This window comes from Gadus macrocephalus, chromosome 17 (assembly GCF_031168955.1).
Source record: "Gadus macrocephalus chromosome 17, ASM3116895v1".
In the NCBI taxonomy this organism is placed as follows: Eukaryota; Metazoa; Chordata; class Actinopteri; order Gadiformes; family Gadidae; genus Gadus; species Gadus macrocephalus.
This window is the reverse complement of record NC_082398.1, coordinates 4,814,950-4,841,533: the sequence shown is the minus strand read 5'-3', so window position 1 is coordinate 4,841,533 and position 26,584 is coordinate 4,814,950. Positions and strand designations below refer to the sequence as shown.

The window sequence follows — 26,584 nt, the reverse complement described above, 5'->3', positions numbered from 1 at the left end:
TGGAAATCAGAGTGTTTATAATTATTTATAACCCCTTAACTCCCTAATTCCTACTTTGTGTATTCATGATGCCCAATAGAGATTGCAGCAGATTTGACGATAATGCTCCAAATTGGCCAGTCCCTGTTTTTCTTCTTTTTCTGAGCTTTTCTTTGACCCTCTTGCATCCTCCGTTTGCAACCTCATGTCACTCATCGCCGCTTTCATAAGATCTCACACATATCATTATTTCACCGTCATTATTCCCGGCCCCGGAAAAAAGTCCTGGTAATTACTGGGACAAATTTGAACAAACCAGCTCCACTTCTCTTCTTTCTGGGTCATTCCTACCAACTGAGGAGCCGTTCATCTTTGATCTAAAAAATAAACCAGGCTACATTTTCCTAGATATTCCGAAGCCGAAACCAAGCAGCTTTGACTACTGGTCGACCGGTATACCACTGTTGCGGGTTCGGTTTTCCGGGCAGACAGCCAAGACCGCGGCATCTAATAGATGACTGGATAGAAAAGGTCCTGAGCTTGCGTTTTTAGTGATCCAAGAGCTTAGTGGTAATGAAGCAGAGAGATAACGGCGTAAGTCATTTGGTTTTCTGGTTAAGTGAGTGTAACTGAACTGTTTGCGTAATCGCTTAACAGGGGCACTTAGGTGCTGGAAATATCTCTGGACACATCGGTCTCAATTGGGTCTTGCATCAATGTGTTGCATGAAAACCTGCAATCCTTCTGCAAATGGACGCTTTTCAGGAGACCTCGGCACGTTTTGGAAGCAGATGTTTCCATATTCCCACTTTTTCTACCTAGACAGATACGTAATAAAAACCATGCGGTTGGAACTGAATCTCTGAGCTTCTCAGACCTAGTCTACTTGTAGAGTTGCAATGGAAACGGTCATCACTGTCTCTAGGAAATGTACCGGCTGGGTCTAAAAACATGGGCTGTGGTTCCAGGGCCACTAATCCTAATTTCACCATGTTTGCCTCATTACGCACACACCCCACACACATTCACAAGCAAGCACCCACACATACTTACATACACAAACATGGACACACACACACACACACACACACACACAGGTAGGTATTTTGAGGGGGAGCTCAGGTTTTGTCAGTATTGTCAATTAACTTTTCTCTGAATAAATGTCAGCTATCCTTACAAAATGTTCAGGTCACATTGCACAGACCACAGGTTATGTAGCATATTCGTTGTTTTGTCCAAACCTCCATGCACTTGAATTGGGCCGGAGTAGTTCAGGAGGGAGAGCGTGTTACAAAAAAGCGCTATATAAATGCAGTCCATTTTGACTCGAGTCTTAAAAGTGCCATTCAAATGCGGTATTCTTCCTGCCAGTATAGGTGTATCCCATCCCACCAGTCCCCGCTACAAGTTCAACTTCATCGCCGACGTGGTGGAGAAGATAGCGCCGGCCGTCGTTCACATTGAGCTGTTCCTCAGGTACGGACCCGTTTCAATGACACCCGAGCATGCATCATTACGCTCTACATCTTTCATCTATCGATCTATTTCTACGTTGTTTTCACTACATCACCGTGCCATATCAAATACCAAGGCATACGTTTTTTTTTCTTGTACCTTCATTGAGCCTTGTAACTTGACCCCTGACCTCACCCCCTCACCCCCTCACCCCCCCCGACGTCTCCCCCCCAGGCACCCCCTGTTCGGCCGTAACGTCCCCCTGTCCAGCGGGTCCGGGTTTGTGATGTCCGACACGGGCCTCATCGTGACCAACGCCCACGTGGTCTCCAGCTCTTCTGCTCTGTCTGGGCAGCAGCAGCTCAAGGTACGGGCTGTTTGCGGCCTGTGGCAGCCATCTTGGTTCTAAAAACCTGCTGTGTCAGGGCATGGTTGAATCTTTGGAAACCAAGATGGTTGCTAGGTGAAGGCACATGAGTAAACAATCATCAACAGCAAATCGGTTGAGCAGTAACCAATGTGTGTGTTCCTCTCTATTCAACACATGAGAGGGAAAAACATACACAGTGATCAGTTATCAGAGCAATATAATGGATTTATTTAAGCTGGGTCAAAAGGTTAATCACAGTGTTGTTGAAATACTCCAAATGTGTAGCTATTTTACGTTAACGTTTAATCCTATATCCGTAGAAACTTGCAATCGAGACTGAAAACCATCAAGGCATGTACTGTAGGACAGTTCACTGAACATTGCAAGTGTGTAGATAGAGCCCCAAAACAACGGTCCACTGTAAGTTTGTGAGATGTTTGACGTTTCCTTTTCCTGTTTTTCTTCTCATCAAGGTCCAGATGTGCGACGGCGATGTGTACGAGGCGAATATCAAAGACATCGACAAAAAGTCGGACATCGCTACGATCAAAATAAACCCATCGGTGAGCTGAGACCCCGATGTCATGTTGCGGGACGAAGTAGGTCTCTGCACTGCCAGATTGGGTGACTTCATTTAAAGTGCAACACGCTTTTTCATAAATGACTCTATGACACAGAGGTCACTTTGAAGTCTGTGCAGGCTGACCAGTGTGGGAGGAAAACCTCTTAAAATAGTTGCAGGAAGGAAGTTAGGTGGAGATGGAAGAGTCAAGGACAAAGGTAGGCCTATACGGTTTTAGGCAGGGATTCACAGTTTTGTTTATTTTCTCTTGTGTAAAATCATAGTCTTTATGTGCACAATGTAAAGTAAGTTTAGCATGTGGGAGACAGAGCAATTATGGTTCTGGTGGCCCGACACGCAGCCACCATATATGTTTTTATGAATCCAAAATGTATGATTAGGCTGCATAGATTCATAGAGCAGAAAATGTGAGCTGTTCCCACAGCTCAAGGATTGAAAACCTTGGCAGCGAGATCATTGGTATGAGTGTTGTAATTCTCTGCTTTGATACTAAATAAAACGATAAAACCCTTAATCCGAAACAGAATCTGAAAAGCCAAAAGATGGAGAAAGACAGGGCACTGCTGCCAGATAGTCTTGAATCATTTGATTCACGACTAGCTTAAAAAGTTCAACCCACTGCTAGCAAATAAAGAGGGTGATGTAGTCATCATGGATGTCGTGTTTTTCAGTGTTATTACAGTACGATTGTCTGTATTTTCGAACAGTGGAAAGGGTTGCCGTCATGGACCGAGAGTGTTAGTGTCTAGCGCTGCTACGTTTCCATGTTTCTTTGTCTTCGCCTGTCTCCCTGACACGTTTAGCTCGGGGGATCCTCCTGGGTGGAGCCGTCAAAACATGCCACCTCGACCTCGGCAGAGGGGATTCGTCTTTTTCTTCCCCCCTCAAATGTGGCGTATTTCACCCCCGGTTTCACCAGGGACGGCCATGTGGTTACATTATTTGTCACGCTGCCGGCTGTGTTAATAAGGCGCGGCAACTGCGAGACGCAGTTACACCCCGACGGAAGAATCCCAGGAATGGTCCGGTGGTCCATGTGTGCGCTCCGCGGCTCCACACATATGGGGGGGGGGGGGTTCAGAGCATAGGCGGTGATACCGAAAGCCTTTTCTGACAGACCGTATTCCCTGTAGGAGCGGGAGGAATGAGGTTTAATCCACCCGGCAACAACGGGGAAAATAGTCCACCTATGAAGAATGTCCCGGACAGACGCCCTCTGTTTTGCTCATTCTCTCCTCCCCGGGTCACCTGCCTCCCGAGCATGTGTTTTAACTTAGCTACATCACTCTCTTGCCTTGCACCGCAGAACTGTTCCCCCCCCCCCCTCGTGTACTTCCGTGACCCCTCGACAGCAGGGCTCGAGAAGCTGAACTCAAACTGGTGCGATGGCATCCAGCTGCAGCCCCGGAGCCAGGGCCTGTGGTGTGGCAGGAAAAAAACGTATGTTGAGAAACTTGACTGGGGCATCTAGGGGCCGACTGTGACGCAAAACGTTGAAAAAAGCCCCTGGCACACAAGAGGCCCCGGCTCCCGGGCTGCAGCTGGACGCTCCTCAACTGGTGCGACGTTTGTCCTTATTGCTCGTCAATTAGGTTCCTGATGGTTAAAATGAGTGCGGAGGGGATGCCACTAGCCCTGCACGCTATTTGGCAGTTGGCGTCGTCTGGCGCTGGTTCAAGCCAAGCAGGGAGGTTTAAGTAGTTTGGAGCGCGATTGGAGTTCAAAATGTTGCAAGCGTCTAACTGTGACTTTGACAGTTTTGCCTTTGACTGGTAGTTACAGTCAAAGGCAAATACAGGGGAAAAAACACAGAGCTGTTCAACACACACACACAAACACACACACACACAACCACACACACACACACACACACACACACACACACACACACACACACACACACACACACACACACACACACACACACACACACACACACACACACACACACACACATATGCAATACGTCCATTCAATAATCGCCATCTCTTCTGCGCCGTCGTGTATCAGAAAAGGTTGCCGATGTTATCGCTGGGCCACAGCGCTGACCTGCGGCCGGGGGAGTTTGTGGTCGCCATCGGCAGCCCCTTCGCCCTCCAGAACACCGTTACCACGGGGATAGTGAGCACGGCCCAGAGGGACGGCAAGGAGCTGGGCATCAGAGACTCTGACATGGACTACATACAGACCGACGCCATCATCAACGTGAGACACTCTCGCTCTCTCGCTCTGTCGCTCTCTCTCTTTCTAATATTCATTCAATATTACATTTCATACATAATACATTCTTAGTTTCATTGTTGTCAAAGAAAAAAATATATGTTTGTGTTTGCGCATATAGCCATACATAACACTAATATAAAATATAATATTATTTTGTTTTGTTTATTTCTTTGGTAGTACGGAAATTCAGGAGGGCCTTTGGTCAACTTGGTGAGTATTTTGAAGTAATTTAACTGTGTGCTCATGTTCTCACAATTCTCCTAATGGGAACCCAATCTGCCCAATACTAGTCGATGGTACTCTGATCGTTGTTTGATTGGGTCTGTTTTTTGGGGGGCTTTTATTTTGAAGGATGGCGAGGTCATCGGGATCAACACCCTGAAGGTGGCGGCGGGAATCTCGTTCGCCATCCCCTCCGACCGAATCACCCGCTTCCTCAACGAGTCGGTGGACAAGCACAGCAAAGGTGAGGACGGACGGACAGACAGACAGACAGACAGACAGACAGACAGACAGACAGACAGACAGACAGACAGACAGACAGACAGACAGACAGACAGACAGACAGAGACAGACAGACAGACAGACAGACAGACAGACAGACAGACATTCCCTGGATTCTCCCCTTTCCCCTTTTCCCTGTGTACTGGATGTCAACGCCTCCCTAAATAATGTCCTTTCTACCTCAGAGGTCCGATCCGTCAAAAAGCGCTTCATCGGAATTCGGATGCTGACCATTACACCCACGTAAGGGAAGCCACTCAGGACATTCGGGACTTTTATTTGTACCCAATTATTTTAATGGTTTTCTGTAAAAAAAAAGTTATTTTTTGTATTTTGTGTGTGTGTGTGTCTGTGTGCGCGTGTATGTGCATGCATGTGTGCGTGTCTGTGTGTGTGTGTGTGTGTGTGTGTGTGTGTGTGTGTGTGTGTGTGTGTGTGTGTGTGTGTGTGTGTGTGTGTGTGTGTGTGTACGCATCAGGCTGGTGGAGGAGCTGAAGCAGCAGAACCCTGACTTCCCCCAGGTGGCCAAAGGGATTTATGTCCATGAGGTCGTCGCTCAATCCCCCGCACAGAAGTACGTGGTCCCTCCTTTGCTGTGATTGGCTCAGTCCCTGGTTGAGGAAGCATTTAGCAGCCGTATTGTAAAACATAACAACATCACCCCGGAGTCACATGACCTGAATGCTTAATAAGACTAATGAGACACCATAGCGCATCGTACCCAATGTAATCAAATCCACTCCGAACCAATCCTCTCTCTCTCTCTCTCTCTTCATCTCTTCATCTCTCTCTCTCTCTCTCTCTCTCTCTCTCTCTCTCTCTCTCTCTCTCTCTCTCTCTCTCTCTCTCTCTCTCTCTCTCTCTCTCTCTCTCTCTCTCTCTCTCTCTCTCTCTCTCTCTCTCTCTCTCTCTCTCTCTCTCTCTCTCTCTCTCTCTCTCTCTCTCTCTCTCGCTCTCTCTCTCTCTCTCGCTCTCTCTCTCTCTCGCTCTCTCTCTCTCTCTCCCTCTCTCTTCCCCCCACCTCTCAGGGGCGGTATCCGGGACGGCGACATCATCGTGAAGCTGAACGGCCGTCCCCTGCTGACCACGGCCGACCTGCAGGGGGCGCTGCTGGAGGAGTCGTCCCTCCTGCTTGAGGTCCGCCGGGGCAACGACGACCTGCTCTTCAACATCGAGCCCGACGTCATCATCAGTAGCGGTCGCCGGTCGCGCCGTCGCCGCGGAGACGCCGAAGTCCGAGACGGCGGCCATCTTGGTTCTGAAGGCTCAGTTATGGTTCCACGCCGACGCAACGCAAGGGGGTTTACGGATCCCTTACGTCGCTGCGGACCCTCCTTGCGTCCAGCGCAAGGGCCTGACGTGTGCTTCCCAAAAGGGTTAACCTTGTGTCAAGGCGACGCAGCAGCAAGAGCTGTGATTGGTCCGCTCGCTAAAACCCCACGCAGAACCAAAACAGGTTCTGGACTGCGTCAAAGCGTCTGCGTGGTCCTTGCGTTGTGTCGACGTGGAACCCTAATCAGCCCTTAAGACGACCCACCGGATAAGAAACGGGTCCAACGCTGATGTTTAAACAAAAAACGCGAGAACCGAGGTGCTGAAATGCTTTGTTTTTACGATAAGTGACGATTTTTATCCCGAGGGAACTTTTTGTGGAAGAAATAAGGAGTATGTTTATAAAAAAACAACAAAATGCTGTAAAACGTCAAGATAAAGATCACAAATGGTTCCAAAAGCCAAGAAGAACAAATAAGATATAGTGTTTTGCAGTCTGGTTTGGGTGGTGACAGTCTTGAGCATGGTTAAAATATCATTATAAATATGACGAGTTATTTAGAAGTCTGTTTTTTATTATGTGTCTTATTCGCTCATGCAAGTTTGTCTTCGACCCACCCGACAAAAAGAGGAGTTCAACATTATAATCCTTTTTAGTGCCCGATGTGAGCTACATTTTTAAGCTCCCAACACTGTTATGCTGTTATTGTTTCTTATGCCAACGTGAAAACCTAAATCGATTCATCACTCACTACTGCTGGAGTATATTTGTCTTGTTGTTTGTGTGTCTTGGACTTGTGCTTCTAGCACGAAAAGATTATACACTCAAACTGTCAAATGTTTTGTCATACTTTTGCTTTTTTAAATAAAAACATTTTAATAAAATTGGTCTCCAGAAGAAAGTCTTGTAACATCCTGACACACACATGTTAGCCATAGTCCTGAGTTTTTATATCTAGGACCCAAAGATTGAACGGAGAGGGTATACATTCAACCATTCATCAATGTATTTTTGGAGTTCAGTCCAAACTAAATAACAGCAAAATAGCCACTCAATGTGTTTCCTCTATAGCTACACTCGGGACATTATAAGTCCATACTGTAAGCATCCTACAGAGATTTGTACATGACAGCTTTCGAGCGTTTTGGTTGCCATTAACAATGACCTACAATATATATTCTGTCTAGACTTGTGTTGGCCAGGATACCATGATGATGCAACAGTGCGGAGAGACCCAGCTCAAGAAATGCGCACCAGAGTATAGAAAAGAAGATAGATGCTGAAATGTATGTTTTTGATTTGTAGGTTTTGACATACTTTTTTTTGGTTTCAGATTTATTTTACAAAGTATAGAGGTAAAAAGGTCTTGGAAGAAGCCAGTGGAATACCTGAGTCAGCTGAGCAGTTAACCACGGGCTCCCTCCCTGACCAAAATACTTCTATTCCCCCTCTGAGCTCTTAGAACGAGGCCAAGAACAGATTCATGCTCTATATAGGATTGATACAAATTCCAAATAGCATTTGGAAAAAATACCAAAATCTCCCATTATTAACCATAAGCATATTACAATTTAACGTAGGCCTATGTAAGACATATTTGAGATGAACTGATGGAGAATAGACTAGCATATTCGGTGTGCCTTTGTAAACCAGACTTTATTTCATGTGTCTAATGGAACTCAAATGGAAAACGTAAATGGCCCAACACTTTCTCAATATGCTGAAATTGTACTCTACTACCCTTGTTTTGCTTTATTTTGTCTTTTCGTAATCCAGTATTAATTCCTATATGTAAGCATTTTATGGAACCTATTTTTTACCCAGATTTGACTGATGCCTCGATTCATCTGTCATCATTTACAGAGAAGAATTTACATCATTTTTTATGAATATGATTTCCTCAGATAAGAGAAAGAGAGTGAGAGTGTGTGTGCATTTGCGTGTTTGTGTGCGTGCGTGCGTTTGTGGTTGTGCGCGTGTGAAGTCATCACCACCTGCACTGATACACTGATATTGCGTTTAAAAGCTCAGCCCATATGGATTTCAACATGGGGATTCAAAACTCCGGGTAACACAATATTCTCTCCTTATTTGGTGGCGGTGTCTCTACGCCCTACTGTAAACTCCGCCACAGTATTTATCGCACATTTATCAGCCTCTCCCGCTTTACGATTTTGTGCGCATCTCATGTCATGTTTAGCCCTACTGTTCGAGTGGAAAACGCTCCATAATGATTAAATATGTACACTCCACACCGACAGCCCATCTCATACTTCTCATTAGTCAGTCTTTTGGGTTCACAAGGAAGACAAATTGTTTTACTCTTCCCGAGGAACCCCGATTTATTTAGTCTACTGTTGGTCGTTCATTGTTTTCATAGTCAATTATATAGCTTCATGTTATCACTGTATATCACCGTGTATCATCCTCAAGTGTCATCAGGTTTCTCTGAAGCCTTTCCCAATCCCCAGTGTTTTGCAGCTGTCATGCAGCCTCTCATGAGCTGAACCAGGGCAATATCCACTCAGAAGAGTCGCTCTGCACCAGAAACACATATTTGAGTTGGCAGTCACCTAAACACGCTGAGATGAATCATCCCAGCTCCGGGTAGTACAAATGGACTGCAGAAAGGCCTATACTGTGCTGTGCGCATAAACAATACGCTATAATCTACCATGAGTGGTATGCTGGACTTTTAAAGTAGGGGCACTCCTTTTGTGTTCTGTGTATCCACACAGTGTAGTTAGAACGGATCCAGGATCGGTTGTAGATGTTGACTGGGGACAAAATTTGCCGACTGTTTGCGGGCGGTTGGGAGTTCGACTGTGAACCGAGTCTTCAGTGCACTCACGGACCCCATCCATTTATTTGATCAACCCCTCTCAGCTTGTCGCGTATCAACAGCGTTGTTTGGATTTAATCACAGGCCAATATTATGCTTAACGTGATCTTTTGACTCACATTCATTTCAATTATTTATGATAAACATAGGAGCTTCTTGAAGTGGCCGCAGGAGTTTTTCCATGAGTTTGTCCCCTTTTTAGGAGGACAGCCACAGGAAACGTTTGGAAGGAAAACAGACATGAAGCCATCTGATGGCTTTGATAATATATAGAATGTCCTATCTTTGGCTCGTATCCCCGTGAAAACAAGTACTTTTCTGTAAGATATCCCAAAAAGGTAAATCTGCATTCCGTGTATCATTTACATTATGAAACGATACGCCACACCATTTTCCTAAAAAGATGAAAAAAATTGTCAAGAGTTTCATTTTTGGATTATATGGTACCTTGGTTACATGTATTACATTTAACAATGGATGTGATGCCGTCTCTTTAAAAGAAACATGTGCACCAAATCCAAGCTGTATTTTTAAGTCCTTTGAGACAAGCACTATATAACGGTATCCATCATACATCCTGGTCTTGCAAGCTGCTTCTTTTAAACTTGTCATCCTATATTTAATTCACGGTTGTCTGTCTCCCTCTCTCCTCCCTCTCTACCCTCCCCCCCCCCCCCCCCCCAATCCAAAAAGTTGGAGATCCTTCTTTTAAGCATATTTTTTAGCTTTATTTATTTTGCTAATACTAGTTTACCAATACTAAATATGTTTAGAAGGATTTATGAAAGACAATAGCTTAGCTATGTTGCGACATATATGGGGTATTAGTCAGAAACAGTACCTAGCTGACCAACTGCATTAACTACTTCAACTTTAGAACAGATTCATTGTTAAAAGGGGCACATGAAAAGAAAGAATGGAATAATGAAAAATAAATGGTTGTCATGATAATATTCTTTATTTAATATTTTCCTAGATATTTATATAGACAAAGTAAAACAACACTACCAACCAGACCCAGTCGAGACAAAGAGGGACAGGAAGGTGGAGATTTCTCTTGTTGTGGCTGCCTCTCTATACCTATACATCGATAGATAGATATCTATCAATGGATAAATCGATACATCTGCTTGGGTTGCATTGTATGTGCTTCGGTTAAATCCCTTATTAAAATACGTTGACTCATTAAAATAGTTTTGTCAATCATTTAGAATTGTAAATCCTTCAAAGGCAAGTGTATATTGATATAGTACCATCGTATCCAAAAGGTTTGGGTTTGGCATGAACATGGAATGACGGGCGCAAATGTGATTCAAAAATAACGAATTAACAATAATAATTAACATCACCTCATCACAATAGTTTAGATTGTAATGTGCAGAATCCAGGTCGTTAGTTCTAAAACCAATAGAGGAGTTAATCTCTTGAGCGAGGGGTGGGCCGGGGTACTGGCCCCGGTGGAGGGGGGGGGGGGTTAGAGTTTGGCGGAGAGCGACCCCACCACGGGTTTGTCCGTGCAGAACTCCTTCCACCAGGAGGGCCGCTCCAGCACCTCCTTACCCTGCAACACCGTCGACCACATGTTCTTGTACAGCTGGGGGAGGGGACACACACACACACACACACACACACACACACACACACACACACACACACACACACACACACACACACACACACACACACACACACACACACACACACACACACACACACACACACACACACACACAGTTAGATTAGCCTTTAGAAGTGTAGCTATGAATCTTGCACCTGCATCCTGCACCAATGAGAATCTTGGAACCAAACAGTAAAAAGATAAACGCAGCAACAGCGCCAACTCTGGTGAAACTGTGCCACTGAACTGTGCCAAAGTCTCAAAAAAAATCAAAACGGAATGGAAGTAGTACACTCTAAATCTACTTCTGTCAGCCGTTTGTATGGACCCCGCGGCGGGATTAGACCGTACGTCAGACGAGGTCATGTCCAACAAACATGGTGTCATGTCGAGTGAAACTAATCCCAGACAACAATAGCAGTTATCACAGACCCAGCCGTTGTTGTTCTGTCCCCACCTACATAGCGATGGTGACCCCGGGCCAGAGCCGGGGCCGGGCGCTGCACTGAGAAGAAGAACAGGACACTCCTGATTCCCGCTAACGCTTATTGACGCCAATATTCCGGCAGGCGTCGTCTTCAGCGTGCTAAGCCTGTCCCCACGGCGACCTCTCAAGTCTCACACACACACACACACACACACACACACACACACACACACACACACACACAGGGTGTTGCCAGGCCCAGCTCCAGATGCTGACAGACACTCATCTGGCTTGTGTGCATCTGGCTTGTATTAACTTTAAGTCATTATTGGAGGTGGGGTTTGTGTGTGTGTGTGTGTGTGTGTGTGTGTGTGTGTGTGTGTGTGTGTGTGTGTGTGTGTGTGTGTGTGTGTGTGTGTGTGTGTGTGTGTGTGTTTAAAGCTAGTTAAAGAAAGATCATGGTTGGGTGGTGAGCTCGCGGTTATACACAACATGGAACCCTTGTCTCTGTAATGTCTATGCATTACTTTTGTATTTAAAAGTGTGTCAAAAGCATTTTTGAACAGAGCGGGATCATGGGAAGCGGTTTACCGAGCTCCTTCAATGAGGGAATGGGTGCGCGTGATTCTGGTGAGGAAACTTTCCCATCATGGGCAGTAACCACAAAGGAAACAAAAAGGTGAGGGGAGTGACCATCGTGGAAGGTTAAGGATCGGCAATGTGGGAGAATCAAGGTTAATTATTAAGACGCTAAGTTGGTGAAGTGGACAAGGTTGAATGCCATTGGCGTTCTCATTTAATTTACCTTTCCAATCCGAGACAGGAAGGGAGCTATTTCTAGGTGTAAGGAGACTTTATGTTGTGGGAGAAAGGGCCTGTTTTGGAGTGTTTTGTTAAGCGTTAGTTTTCCGTTCCCTGGAGATTGGGGAAAAGGTAGGGGTGGGGGAGAAAACTGGAGTTTTTCCCGGACACCACAAACAACACCTCCCTCTGAATCATCACAGACTCAGCCATGCACAATAAACAATGGATGTTTTACTTTGGAGACACACACACACATACACACCTAGAGGGGAGAGAATATCATGTTGGATGTAGGGGGATGTTCCCTAACCTGAGAACCCTGGGAACCCTCTTTAGGGAGGTCGTCCTGATAAACTTTGAGTGGCCCTCAACGTTTATATACAGTGATTAGCGAGCTAATGAAAAACACATTCCTAATAAATTAGCTTCCAGTAATAAAAACACAGCTAAACCCTGAATGTGTGTGTGTGTGTGTGTGTGTGTGTGTGTGTGTGTGTGTGTGTGTGTGTGTGTGTGTGTGTGTGTGTGTGTGTGTGTGTGTGTGTGTGTGTGTGTGTGTGTGTGTGTGTGTGTGTGTGCGTATGTCTCTTAAGAGGTCTGAATGTTTGTGTGTAAAGTGGTTTTCCTGGAAGACGGAGAGAGCGAGAGAGCCGGGAGATAAGTCCCAGCAGTCATCCTCCCATAAAGACACAAACGTGTAAACAACATGTCCGCTCTCCAATACCATACAGTGGGCGAGGAGGATAGCAAGACTTTGGCCAGCCTGTGCTTAAACCTTATAAAAATAAAACACCAGCCGCAACACAAGAAGGCTGTCCAGTTATGCATATTACTGCTAGTCTTCCCTCTTTTTAATAATTTGACATATTTGCTAATAACGCCTTTTACTTATTTATTGCTTGTCATGTCACAAGTGAATCCACTGCTCAGAATCACCCTGTGTTACACTCACCACATGACAAACAACAAACTGACCTTTCAAGGTTCAAGTAGGTCCATGTTTACGCTCGGGTTAGGTTTTAATCTTTGGGGGGGGGGGGGAGGGAGGATGGTTCTTACATTGCCGTCAGCCTTGCCGATGGTAGAGTTGAGGATGAAGTCCGGAGGGGCGACGACATCCACCAAGGCCACGGCCTCGTCTTTGAGCTGGAGACGCACGGGAGAGGCAGAGAGGAGGCTTTGAACGTGTGTGTGAGGGACACCACTTTCTAGTGTTTACCATATTTGTCTCTGTGTTTCTGTCGACGTCAATGTTTTGGTGCGGGAAGCGGAATAAAGAAGAGAGTGGGAGCAGGTGAGTGAGGGAGTGAGAGAGTGAGAGAGTGAGAGAGTGAGAGAGTGAGAGAGTGAGAGTGAGAGTGAGAGTGAGAGAGTGGGGGAGTGAGAGAGTGAGATATAGGAGTCTTGGAGCTAATCGACGCAGAGCTCCAAGGTGGTTGAAGAAAAACACTTTTTAGTGTGTGACTGCAAATGTATTCACTATTATTCACTTTCAGTCATTGAATGAAAATATATAGATATTTGTACTAATACATTTCTGTTGATGTCAATGTTGAGAAAGAAAGTCAACTAAATAAGATATGGGAGAGACAGGAGACAAAAGAGTCTTTCTGTACCTGGGTGCACAGAGTGAGGATGGCTGTGTTGACAAACTCTGTAGCATTTTTTCCAGAGAAATATCCACCTGTGAAGAATACACATACACACACAATTTAAGTTGAGTCATTTAACTTTTAAACAAAAAGTGCATCTTATGTCTTTTGAGTGATTGAGAATGCACAATAAAAAAGCCAACCTAAAACAAAATCTTTAAAACACTTGAAAATGTGTTTTTTGTAGCGACTACTGAGCACACTCAATAGATAAGAGAAAACCAGGCAGGCTTAAGCTAGCTAGCTAGCTGGCTAGCGTCGACGGGTCAGTTAACTCTCGCTGGTCCAATGCTAGCAGTACCAGGTTAATTGATACACATCTCTGACTACACACTACAGCACACTGGAACTGACCCTGGTAGAGTGTGGCCATGTGGTTGCTGAGGGTCCACAGGCCGTAGAGAGCGCCCAGCTTGGTCAGCACTGGTCTGAGGGCAGCCGGGGTATCATCGGACTCCAGTATCGCACAGTAACTCTGGAGGGCCATGTGCTCGATGTAGGCCAGGGCCAGGGAACGGCAGTAATACACCTGCAAGAGGAATCCACAGAGGGTGGGTTGTTATTAGAAACAGCGTGTGAACGTGTGTGTGCATGTGTGTGGGAAAAACCATCTTAGTGAAAATAAATATCCGTTATCCTGATAACGTGCGTTTGTGTCTGTGTGCGTGCATGAGTATGTGTGCATAAGGTTGAATAACTATAATGGGGTTCCACAATAGATTAAGGTGGGCCCAATTATCCTGGCTGAGGACCAAATCCTTGACTAACCTCACGTGTGTGTGTGTGTGTGTGTGTGTGTGTGTGTGTGTGTGTGTGTGTGTGTGTGTGTGTGTGTGTTGGGAATTGCTCGATCACTTCACAAACTGCATAAATCCCCCTCTTCCTGATCGGAGACGCCCCACGCCAAACGTCACACGCGATGTGGTCATCCCACCATCTGACTCTCGTCAGGACATCCGTTGGCGGACGACATTAACGGAGATAAAGCACGATAAAGCCCGGGGCTTTTACAGGGCCCCAAAGTCTCTCAACTCCCAATAAAGCCAAGATAAGCTAAACTAAGTCTCTGCTCGTGCGCGCACACTTGAGTCTGCGTTTGTTTGTGCGCATGTGTGGGTGTGTGTGTTAAATGTCCAATCACAGCATAACAGGCTGCTGCCTCAAGATTAAAAAAAACATGTGCTAATTCTAATTGGGCATTCATTTGAACTGACTAATGCCCTCTCTCTCTCTCTCCCCCTCCCTCTCCCCCTCCCTCTCCCCCTCCCTCCCTCTCCCCCTCCCTCTCCCCCTCCCTCCCTCTCCCCCTCCCTCCCTCTCTCTCTCTCTCCCTCTCCCTCCCTCCCTCTCATCAACCCTTTATCCTCTCTCAAGCAGACAACAGGGCTGGGACGGAGCAGACTAAACACTAGGATGGTAAAAGGAGTTCCATTAAAAACCAAAGAAAAAACAAAAGAATGAGAGAATGACATTTTGAGTTGTACCAAATGTCTCTATTATTATTAACTCCAACATACAGGGTGTGTGTGTGTGTGTGTGTGTGTGTGTGTGTGTGTGTGTGTGTGTGTGTGTGTGTGTGTGTGTGTGTGTGTGTGTGTGTGTGTGTGTGTGTGTGTGTGTGTGTGTGTGTGTGTGTGTGTGTGTGTGTGTAAACAGTCACCTGGCTGTTGTTGCGTGCTTCAAAGTCGTCCTTGCCAGAAGCCTTCTCCTGAGCCAGCTTCGTCTGGCTCTCCCCGAGAAGGAAGCAAACCAGCCACTTATAGGCCGCCAGCGGCACTATTAGTGTCCACACACACACACACACACACACACACACACACACACACACACACACACACACACACACACACACACACACACACACACACACACACACACACACACACACACACACACACACACACACACACACACACAGTAGGGTGTTTGGGTTAGAGTACAAACAGGAAACAATAAGGAGGATGCGGTCAGCAGAGCGCAGACGGTTGAGTACACACAGAGAGAACCGGGACACACAGAAACAATCTGAACTCGATGTTCTTTAGTGTGAAGATTGGAGTAAATTAACTCAACCTTGCTTTGTAATCATCTTGGGATTGTTCATAGCAAGCTGTTTGCCTTCTATCTTTTTTTTTTTCTTTAAAGCACTTTGTAACTCTGTTTAGAATAGCGCTGTATAAATAAAGATTGTTATTATAAAGATTATTATAGCTGTTAATGACTGCGTTTACATCACAGCTGGAGCCAAGAGGAAGAATCGTACTGTAGTTCTTAGTTAGTGACACTGTTAGTTACACTGCTGCCCCCTAGTGACAAAGCGGCATAACTTCGGCTGCATATGTGATGGACATGACTTTGAAGTTAGAAAATGTAAATCCAGAAGTTCATTGCTGTTTATTGGGTAATATAGAGTGGATAAAATATACAGTAGCCAACAGTGCTGGGCTAACATGCAATTTAATTCCTGTTACCTACAGCTGAAGCTTATTAAATAATAGGCAATATTACTTGCCTATTTCATTGAAATGAACCACAACTCCCATGATCCCACACTACTTCACCATATCATCAAACCATGTGTTTTGTTAGTGTTTCGATTGAGCGGCAGAGATGACATAGTGCCTTGAATAAAAGAAATGAGGAATAAATAAATACAGATGAAAGGGATGCATGTATGTCAACGCGGCACCCTACCTGCAGGGTCCATGCACTGTTCCATAGTGGTGGCTGCGAAGCATTGGTTTATGATGACATCGTAATCGTCCAGGAAGTTGATGGACCCCATGGGAGACTGGATGGGTCCTCCACCTGAAAGCGTACAAAACAACCAGTGAGGCTACTGGACCCCGGGTCTTACATCTCACGTCTCCCTAGCTACTGATCTGGGGGCCTATGGTCTCCCAGTAGGACTCTCTCAAAGCATCACTTAAAAACACATGCTTTTTTTTTTTAAAGTTGGTTTTGATGTCGGCCAGACCTATGTTAACCTTTTTTCCGCGCCTACATTTGTATGCTTTGAAATATAAGACTACTATAATGTGTCTTTCAGTTGATATTGTTTTGAATCTCTTCAAAAAAGGGGCATTTTATCGCCATTGTAAGTGTCTTATTATTACCACTCCAGTCAGGGCTTTAAAAACTAGATAGGGGTGTGCTCTGTTGCAGACGCTGGCCTGTGATTGGCCCGCCCTCGCCCAATGGGCTGGAGGGCGTGTCGGTGTCGGGGGGCGGACCTCGTTGCTTGGCCTGGACGCAGGAGAGGAGGTAGTTGCTGGTCTGCTGGAGGAGCACGTTGTTGTCGCCTTCGTACGTGCAGTTGGGGTCGTTGTCGTCACGGAGAGCGCCCAGCCGGTTCACTAAATGATGAGGAGGATTATTAGGATTTTTATAAGAACAAAAAAATGTAGAAAAAAGATAGGAAAATGGCACATTTGCTCCTTGGGCGAATGTAAAGGGAGAGATGGATATAAGAGGAAAGAAGCAAGAGAAGCTCATACTAACCCCCCCAAAAAAAGATCCTTCATAATACGGTACCACGTCTTCTATGGGGAGGGTGGTGTGCGAGTGTGTGTGAGTGTGAGTGTGTGTGAGTGTGACTGACTGGCCAGGTATCCGTGCCCCCCGCAGGCCTCCCTGCACTCCTGGATGCCCCTCTGGGCGGTCCACGCCCCCAGGGGCTTCACCGCGCAGGACAGCGCGTGGATCTCTCGGCCCAGCTGGTCCTGGGGACGGGAGGGAGCACGCACGCACGCACGCACGCACACGCACACGCACACGCACACGCACACGCACACACACACACACACACACACACACACACACACACACACACACACACACACACACACACACGATGATGTGGATGCTTCTTCCCAACGCTTCTTTGAGACTGGCTCAATGGAAGCACGCCATCAATATCAAGCTATATCAAAAAAGAAATGGAGTAGCTACAAAAAAGAACGTGCTGCGGGATCTAAGAAATATAAGAAATAATAATTGATAACAATTAACCACTTTTTTTGCGCAGACTAAAAACACTACGAGTACAGTGTGTACTTTTTCGGATACAAATAGACATTTGTCAAATACACAGACACAGTATACTTTGTATTTTAATTGTATTGTATTTTTATCATGTGTTTTTCCACTGCTGCTGGGCTGTTGCAACAAACACAATTTTCCTTTTGGGGATTAATAAAATTGTATCTAATTTAATCTAATCTAGTGTATACATGGTTTCCACGCAATAAAATAGTTCAGCGCGGATCATAAAGGTCAACACACTCAACCAAAAGTCCTTCTCCTCGGTCCCTACGCCCTAGGTTCCTCACCTGTCTCTCGCTTTTCTGCTTGCTCATCACCCCCAATTGCAACTCCAGAAAGCTCATGAAGAAGGAATCGTACAACTGGTTCAGGACATACACGGCTGCCAGGTAGGGGATGAGCCGCCATTGCTGTCACACAAAAACAGAGAGAGAGACACTAACTAGGACCCCGTCCACACGGGCGAAAACAATCCTCCCCCTCCGTTTTCCTAGGCAGCGCTTCAGGAATTTCTCCGTAAAGATGGACTCATTGCAAAAACAGCTGTCGAAAAGCTGTAGTACATATTCCAGGCCTATATGTGGCGCTGGTTCTCCGCCCAAAAAAAGAAGAAGACAAGGCGGAGCATGCACTTTAAGCCTGAGCGCTTTAAGCTGCATACAAACAAACATACATACAGTCGAGGAGGAGATGGCAGTTGATAAACATAAGACTGGACAGCAGAACAAATAAAGCAACTAAATAAACCAAACAGGTCGTTGGGTCGTTGTGTTTGCAGAGTCAATTTGTTTGCGTCAATATCCTCTACTTGCCAAAGGGCTGGTTGCACAATGACTAGCAAATAGTTGAATATCTCAACGACTGATGTAAATACTCTTGAATCATAGCCAATGGGAAACTATCCCAGCGTACAAAAAACGAGAGCAGCGTTATTCACCGAGTAGCCATCTTAGTTTTTTTTAACGCTAGCCATATTGGATAAGGCAGAATTCTGCATTCCTTCCCCCGACCCAGCTAGTGTTGAGAACTAAGATGAGGCAAGAAAGACGAAAGTTGTACAGGACCCATTACAGGAAGCTTAGTTGGGATATTGTGAAAACACCCCAAAAATTGTGGGTAGGAGCGGAGGGGTTGAGCAAATTTTGGGCGTCCTTTGCACGTGGCATCATTCAAAGGTGAACTTGTGTGCTTGAGTCTTTTTGACTACCGAGCCCCCTGTCACAGAGGTGTTACGGTATGACAAACACAGCGGTGTCGCTCATTACACTAATTTAGGGTCTGCAGTAGCATTACCCGTAGAACGATTTGGGGGGATATCAAATTGAGCCTAGTATGCAATTTTTCTTTTTAAAGTTTATTTTGTTCTGTATTATTCACTAAACAAGAAATCAATCATTTCATAGTAATTCCAACACTACATTGGAAGCAGTCAACATATAAACTGCTCTTTCCTTTATAAACTGCTCTTATTATTATAACATCTTTATTTAACTATTGAATTGTAAAATAAAAATGAATATGGACCTTACTGGTCTCGAGTCAGTAACAGTAACAAATCCCCCCCCCCTAAAAAATCGCAGCCTGATTTGCGAATCGTGTTAGATTACATCGCGATTCCTGTTTGAATTTGATTCATCGTTCAGCCCTAGTATGTTGTGTTGGGGGTGATTCTGTAAAGGCCGGGTGGGAGAAACACAACCTATTAACCCACAGTGTGCCGTGGCCCCTACCTGCATCTGGTACTCCAGCACTGGGATCTCCTCCGTGTCTGTGGGGCCGAACTGCCGGCGCACGGCGGAGAAGCGGATCGCCGTGGTGAGGGCCAGCTTCAGGTTGTTGGTGGAGAACTTCAGAATGAACAGCCTGCCCCCGGACAGGGCCCCCAATGTGGCCCCGAAACGCTTGTTGGGGTCCTGGTGAGGCAGAGAGGGAGAGATGGGGACAGCGTCAGGGAGAAAACGAGGAAGGGGGGGAAAAAATGAATGAAAATTTGTACAAATAGAAGAAAGAAAGGACAGAATGGAAGAGAAGAGAGCCGCTCCATCCCACCTTATAAGGCGTTACATATTGACCTTCCGGACTGACGTCTCCTGTTTTGTTCAGCAGGTTTTCACGAGGGATCCTCACGTTGGTGAACAGAGCAAACCTGGGGAAAATTCAAACATTAATAAAATAAAAAATATCTTTTTTTACTTCCAAGTCTGTTTTATTTTCATATCCTACTCTATGATGTTGTAGAAGTTTGGACCCCGTTTTTTGCCCAGACAGACAATTAGGATTGCATGCATCTCATGTATTCACACACTCATAGCAATGCTAACTTGTCATCTTTCCTGCAATCCAATTGGTCCAACTTAATTTAAGGTTTGAGGATGTGTCTCTGGTGGCAAATACCTTGATGGCTAATGTCTTCCAAGTCAGATAAGGGCATAAATATATCCACACCCAGTAAGATTGACCTGAACGCCAATAAATACTTGCCAACATACACACACTGGCATCATGCCCGCAATCCCAGGAAGTCCACTTTATCCAAATTATGTCAATCTTTATCAGAGAGAACTTCCATCAACCAAAAAACTGACGTCCGAGTTGATAGGTAAGCCTTGGGTGTGTTTATTAAACTGTGAATAAAAATGTGAACTAGTGTGTGTGCTCACGCTATTCAACAGACAGATGGTCCCAAATCCCTCTCAAATATCAAACTGTAGCACTTCCTCCTCCCCCCCCCCCCCCTGCTCCTGGGACCCTTACCCGTTATCCAGCCCGTTCTGACCCAGTTTCATTCCGATGTCGCCCACTAGGACTCCGGGAATAGGAAGCAATGTTTTGTGATCTCTGACCTGTGAGAGAAACCGAGACGTGCAATCAGATGCGTTTTCCCTTCTTATCCGACCCCCTTTAACAAACAATGTTGTTAATATGCTATACAACTAAAGGACACAAAATAATATAATCAATCTATTTAATTGCCCTTTAATGCCACGTTTGGTCTTCCCTTTCCTTTCGGTGAACCCCGGTCACCTTTTTCATCTCGCAGCTCAACCCAATCACGGCTGGAATATACTGTGAGTTAGTCAACAATACAAAACAGACAAGCAACCGCAAGGCTACCTGGACCACAAAGGAATGAAGGCCCTGGCAGACTCCGTCCGGTGTGATGAGCTGGGCGTACACGACGGTGTGAGTGGCCGTTTTCCCAAGGTTGCCCACCCAGAACTTGGCCGCCTCAAAGTCGGGAGAGTTGATCACAAACTCCTGCAAAGAAGATAGTCAGTGTTTTTATAAGGTTTGCGATTTTGCTGCAGACTATACATTCCACACGCACAGTACATTCTTCCAGATATTTTTTGGACTTGGGCCATAGCCAGCTTGGTGCGGCTGGCCGGCTCACCTTTGTGCTAGCTGGCTGACCTGTGTGATAGCTGGCTCACCTGTGTGATAGCTGGCTCACCTGTGTGATAGCTGGCTGACCTGTGTGATAGCTGGCTCACCTGTGTGATAGCTGGCTGACCTGTGTGATAGCTGGCTCACCTGTGTGATAGCTGGCTGACCTGTGTGATAGCTGGCTGACCTGTGTGATAGCTGGCTGACCTGTGTGATAGCTGGCTCACCTTTGTGCTAGCTGGCTCACCCGGGCATTAGCTGGCTCACCTTTGTGCTAGCTGGCTCACCAGTGCACTAGCGGTCTCACCTGCATGCTAGCTGTCTCACCTGTGTGCTGGGGTCATAGGTGGCTGTGGTCCTCATGGCCCTGGTGTTACTGCCATGACTCAGCTCCGTCAACGAAAAGCACCCAAACATCTGTGAAGAAACCAGTGTGGAAATTACTTCAAATGATCTCATAAACAAGGAATGAAGAAATTGTTTGCTTGAAACATAAAGGCAATATAGAACACTTTGGGCCCTATTTTAACGGTCCGAAATGCAAGTGAGAAGTGCCAAGCGCAATAGCTTTGTGGGCGGTTCTATGGCGATGTTGCTATCTTACCTGCGCATAAATGACTCTTGCACCCGGCGCAAATCTAAAAAGGGTTGGTCTGATGTAGCCTTATTACCCGTAGGTGTGGTTTGGGCGTAACGTGCAATAGACCAATGAGAGTGCCATCTCCCAACCCCTTTAAGAGCCATGAGCACATTTCAATCTGACGAGTTGATATTTTGACAGCGCGTTTGCAGTCTCCGATGAGACAGATGCATGACCACATGAATTTCAAACTTCAAATGGCTCAGTTTATGGCCAAATAATATGGCCTGATTCACAAATGAAATAGCGTTTTCTTCCACAACTTCAGAAACACTGAGTCCTCAAATAAATGTTGGCAAAGAAAACTTAACACACATATGATATGCGGTAAGTGTGGTTCTATTAAATGATATACGCAACACAACATCGTTTCTTATCAGTATTGTATGCATTATCGTTATCGAATTGTGTTCCTAATATGCATGTGTCCCCCCTGTTAATACCATGGACTGTATTATGCATTACGTGTTTAGTTAGTGTGTGTTTAAACTGATGGACGCACATATGCGCGCCCGCTTTCATTAATTATTTTACACACACACACGCGCGCCCGCATTCATTCATTCTTTTTAACACTCACTCGCGGTAAAACAATGTTTTCTCACGATCAAATACTCGTCAATCCTAAAAGTTATGGGCTCGTACACGATGTCTGTGTCAAGAAAATATGTGTTTGCTGTACGGTGTTTGCAGATGCATTGAGTTAAAATTACAACTTATTACCGCTGTATCAGCTGTTCTTTCCCAAATAATTTACCAAGAATGTGTGGCTAGGTAGATGAGAGAAGCAAAATGTATGCGCGAGGTGCACAAGCAACCTTATGCATGCGCCCTTAAAATAGCATCTGAACAACGTGCCACCGACTTTAAAGTATTTCCTGGTCTGTGGCGGAATTGTTTTCTGAAACTGCAAAATAGCACCAGGGAACGTTTGCGCCAGAACACGCCTCCTCCTTTCGCCGAACCGCCCCTTGGGCCGCAAGATCATTCCCTAATTTACAGACGCGTGGCGGGAAAAGAACGCCCTGCGCCAGTTGCAAACTAGCAACGACACACGCGTCAGTGTAGCAAGTCAATTGCGCCGGATGCAAGATAGGGCCCTTTGATTACAATTAATAAAATTTTAATAAATAGTAGTGCTGTCAAGCGATTAAAATATTTAATCGCGATTAATCACATGAATGCCATAGTTAACTCACGATTAATCGCAAATGTTTTTTCTATGCTAAATATCCCTTGATTTCTTTGTCCCATTAATTTTTCTCATTTTAATGCTCTTATCAACATGGAGAAGTGCATCGGCTTGCCTTGGGCAACAACATTGGCATATACTGATCAAAACAGGAAGATACAAAAAAAAAGCCTATAGTGCAATTAAACGATGAACATACAAACATACTGCCTTGAACATAGCAGTCAGGCTACTGCTTCTTTGTTTTGAGACAAAAAAAATAAATAAAAAAAATTAACGCAAACCGTTAAAATTGGTTTGCGTTAACGCCGTTAATAACGCGTTTAACTGACAGCACTAATAAATAGTCAAAATAACTTTATTAAGAGACACAATCAATTATAAAACGTAATAAGGCCATAAAGAAGGTTAAGGGAATACACAAGCGATTAGAGAGAACAATTAAGAGAGAAAAATACATTACGAAACATCAACATTGATGCGCAGATGGGACCTGAAGGACTTGTTAGATAACAGATGATATTTACTTAGGATAAATAGAGTAAATACAAAAATAGCAAACAAATCCTGATGAACTACTCGGCAAAGCTTTCGTATTCGGCTCAAAAAGAGACGGAGGGAGGGCGAGCGACCTCTATTGGAAATGCCGTCACCAATTGATCAAGAAACCTTAACTTATGGTTCATTCTCAGATAGAACAAGCAAAGTCATTTTTCACAATGGGCAAGAGGGCATTTTAAAGAGAAAGCTTACCGTCATGGTTCTGCTGCCCTCTGTATAGTTCTTGTGCCTCGATGACCCGGCATTGGAAACTGTTGCCCCAAACATCTAGAGGAGAAGCACAAGAACAAAAGGGAATGCCATCACATTGAGGTTACATGATAATAGAGACAACGGCCTGCCTGAGTCACATTGCGCCAAATGCAATCCACCATTGACCCAAAGACTATTCACGAGTTTTGGCCGTGTACGATAAGTTAAATGAAAAATCTAATCATGAAACGTCTTATTTCCGACGAAAAAGGGATGTAGTGTGTAAACAAAGTTTTCCTTTAGAAAAGGGTAAATGCTGACGAATCAAATTAAGTATTTAGTGTAAGTAGAACACACTCCTTGTCTGTTAAATTCTCACCTCAGTGCTCAGGGTAAACTTCAGGATTACGGCAGGGTCGTACATGCTCAGGCAGTCGGAGAACACACACATCATATACGGGTTCGCCATCATTTTCTCCTCGTCCACAAAGTTGTAACGGAAGAGCTGTTTTACCCTGTGAAAAGGTCCAGTTCACATTATTACCAATGCATAGACAACAAGTAGGATTAACTATGTAGATGTGTGGATGGATGGTAGTGCTAAGGAAATAAAAAATGTATGCCTAATTAAATGCTAAAGACAAATATACCTAACAGCAAACAGGCCAAACAGTATGAATTATAAGTAAATGGATATTGACTTGATATTCATTTTTTTTATCAACAGATGTTTGCATTGCACACATACAAATGTGTTTATTTACTTTGTGTGCATTTAACATCAAGTGTAAACAAGTGTACCAGTGCATACAATATGATGCAAGTGCAGTGTAAACACGCACTTCAGCTGCGTTCACACTGCGAGCGATCACGCGGCGGCACACAAACTAAAATTCTCGATACATCGAGTAGATTGTACACATAAGAGGCCCGGCGGTGTGTTTACCTCCGGAAGGTGAGTTCTCTTTTCTTCTCCACAGAGAGGTCCTCCCCGGCTTGCCGCGCAAAAACGGGGTCATTCTCCAGCGTTGTGAATATCAACCGCTGCAGACACACAGCGACATGTCAATGCACAGAAGCGGAAGAATCCCAAACCTGCACAGAATTCCACGGCCAATACTGGCATTGCTCAACGTATGGTCTGCCTTTAGGTTTATTGATAATCTGAACCCTTGTCATTTTCTGCAGTTACAGTACAACTACTGACATCCATTGTCCAACTTAAGACTAGAAGCCACTTTCTGTATTTATATGAAATTTTATTGTTATCCTTTTAAGGGCAGAGAAGCTATAAGCATCACCAACAATGAAATGGGCATGTCCTCTGACGAACATCACATGTAAACTAAAGATCAGCATCATGCAGTAATGCTCTTTTACTACTCATAGTTTTTTTTTTAATTTTTATGTTTAAATGTCCCAGTGGTGGGCGATTATTTCCATGGCTACCTTGAACTCCAGATTATCTTCTCCTTCCAGGAATAGCACCATCTCCTTCCAGTTGAAAGAGGCCCTCTGCCTGTATACGTCCATTGGTCCTCGCGGGAGATCCGGCACGATGTGATCCATCTTTTTGGCTTGACCGGACATGACACGGTAGTCTACGATGATTGTCGACGGCTTCCACTCAAGGCACTCTGGAAGATGGAACATGTCAATGAATTCAAATCGCATTTTGGTTGTTTTTCCTTTAATAGGTGATCACATTATGAAAATGTTTATGTATATCTCTATGTATTTATTTTATAAGGCAAAAGGTCGTCAACATGTATAAAGTCAACTATTCCCTATTCGTATAACCAGGAATGAAAGGGAGATTGACGTTGTAGAGATATTGAATTAACAGCTGACCCAATATAAAGGTAGTAGGTCACATCTGTCCGTGAAACAGTGCCACGAACAGGTCCAGTCCAAAGTTCAATTAGCTCTTTCCGAGGCAACAAGTGCACATAATAGCGCACTGACTGTCTAGAGATGCATAAATACAACTGAGCTTGATCCATGGACGCAATGGACAGGAAAGTTACCCCCAAGAACCCAATGTTGTCACACATCCCTTGCAGTCGACCGTTTCTACGCTACAAACACAATCGTTGCTGCTATGAGTGATAAAATAACAATGTTGGATTGAGTGCTTTAAAACGACTACAAAAAAACAATTTACAGAATTCAGTCACTGGTAATAAAGAATAAATAACGTGTAATAAAGTGGGCCTGCCTTACCTGAGGTAATTGTGCGGACTGACACAGGACAGTCGCAGACAGCGAAAGAAGACTGAGGTTGAGGGTCGGCGTGTCGTTGCGGTATGTGTCGTCACTACCGGTGAGAGGGGCTACGGTTTGTTTATTTTCTTGATTCATAAAAAAATATTTGACCGTGGAATTTAATAGTTTAATCTCTTTGTGTATTTACAAAGGCGCTATATAAATGGAATGAAATGTGAAATATATAAATCCGTTTATTTTCCTACAAATTACGACCTTACCCATACAGTTACATGCTGTAAAACAGGACGGTGTTATTCGGTTATTAAAAATGTATCCATGGTTCAATGTAGTTTATCAGTGCTCTGAAATATAGGTTCATACAGGTTAACACTATCGCGAGATCTTACTGTGTTATAACTACTGAATTTTGTAGGTCATGTTTGTACATTTTGTTGCACAAACTGCATGCAAATATATGTTAGTTGCCATTGTTTGAAGCAAATATTATCTTTCTCCATCTCTATAACACACACACACACACACACACACACACACACACACACACACACGCACGCGCACACACACACACACACACACACACACGCACGCACGCACGCACGCAGGCACACA

The 26,584-nt window shown here is 44.8% G+C and overlaps 2 protein-coding genes across 2 annotated transcripts in view; one reads left to right on the top strand and one right to left on the bottom strand.

The window, feature by feature from the left end:
* The window catches only part of htra3b (HtrA serine peptidase 3b), a 10,324-nt gene extending 3,053 nt beyond the window's left edge, over nt 1–7,271 (top strand). Inside the window, exons 2-10 of the mRNA XM_060076758.1 lie at nt 1,356–1,455; nt 1,669–1,801; nt 2,278–2,367; nt 4,398–4,592; nt 4,788–4,820; nt 4,962–5,076; nt 5,300–5,357; nt 5,593–5,688; nt 6,143–7,271. Of these exons, the coding sequence (XP_059932741.1) occupies nt 1,356–1,455; nt 1,669–1,801; nt 2,278–2,367; nt 4,398–4,592; nt 4,788–4,820; nt 4,962–5,076; nt 5,300–5,357; nt 5,593–5,688; nt 6,143–6,641 (1,319 nt within the window). The 3' untranslated portion in view covers nt 6,642–7,271. The remainder of the gene's footprint in view (nt 1–1,355; nt 1,456–1,668; nt 1,802–2,277; nt 2,368–4,397; nt 4,593–4,787; nt 4,821–4,961; nt 5,077–5,299; nt 5,358–5,592; nt 5,689–6,142) is intronic.
* Nucleotides 7,272–10,165: 2,894 nt separating this feature from the next.
* acox3 (acyl-CoA oxidase 3, pristanoyl) lies at nt 10,166–26,100 on the bottom strand. The gene is made up of 19 exons (XM_060076749.1): nt 25,970–26,100; nt 25,196–25,383; nt 24,693–24,790; nt 24,126–24,261; nt 23,747–23,821; nt 21,489–21,578; nt 20,889–21,032; nt 20,529–20,617; nt 19,824–19,920; nt 19,505–19,687; nt 18,062–18,184; nt 17,332–17,452; nt 16,964–17,086; nt 16,425–16,538; nt 15,391–15,506; nt 14,085–14,259; nt 13,695–13,762; nt 13,138–13,224; nt 10,166–10,823 (listed from the first exon to the last, which is right to left on the bottom strand). The coding sequence occupies exons 2-19, from the start codon at nt 25,334–25,336 to the stop codon at nt 10,704–10,706; spliced, it is 2,100 nt and encodes a 699-aa protein (XP_059932732.1). The 5' UTR covers nt 25,337–25,383; nt 25,970–26,100; the 3' UTR covers nt 10,166–10,703.
* Between the last annotated feature and the right edge of the window lie 484 nt (nt 26,101–26,584).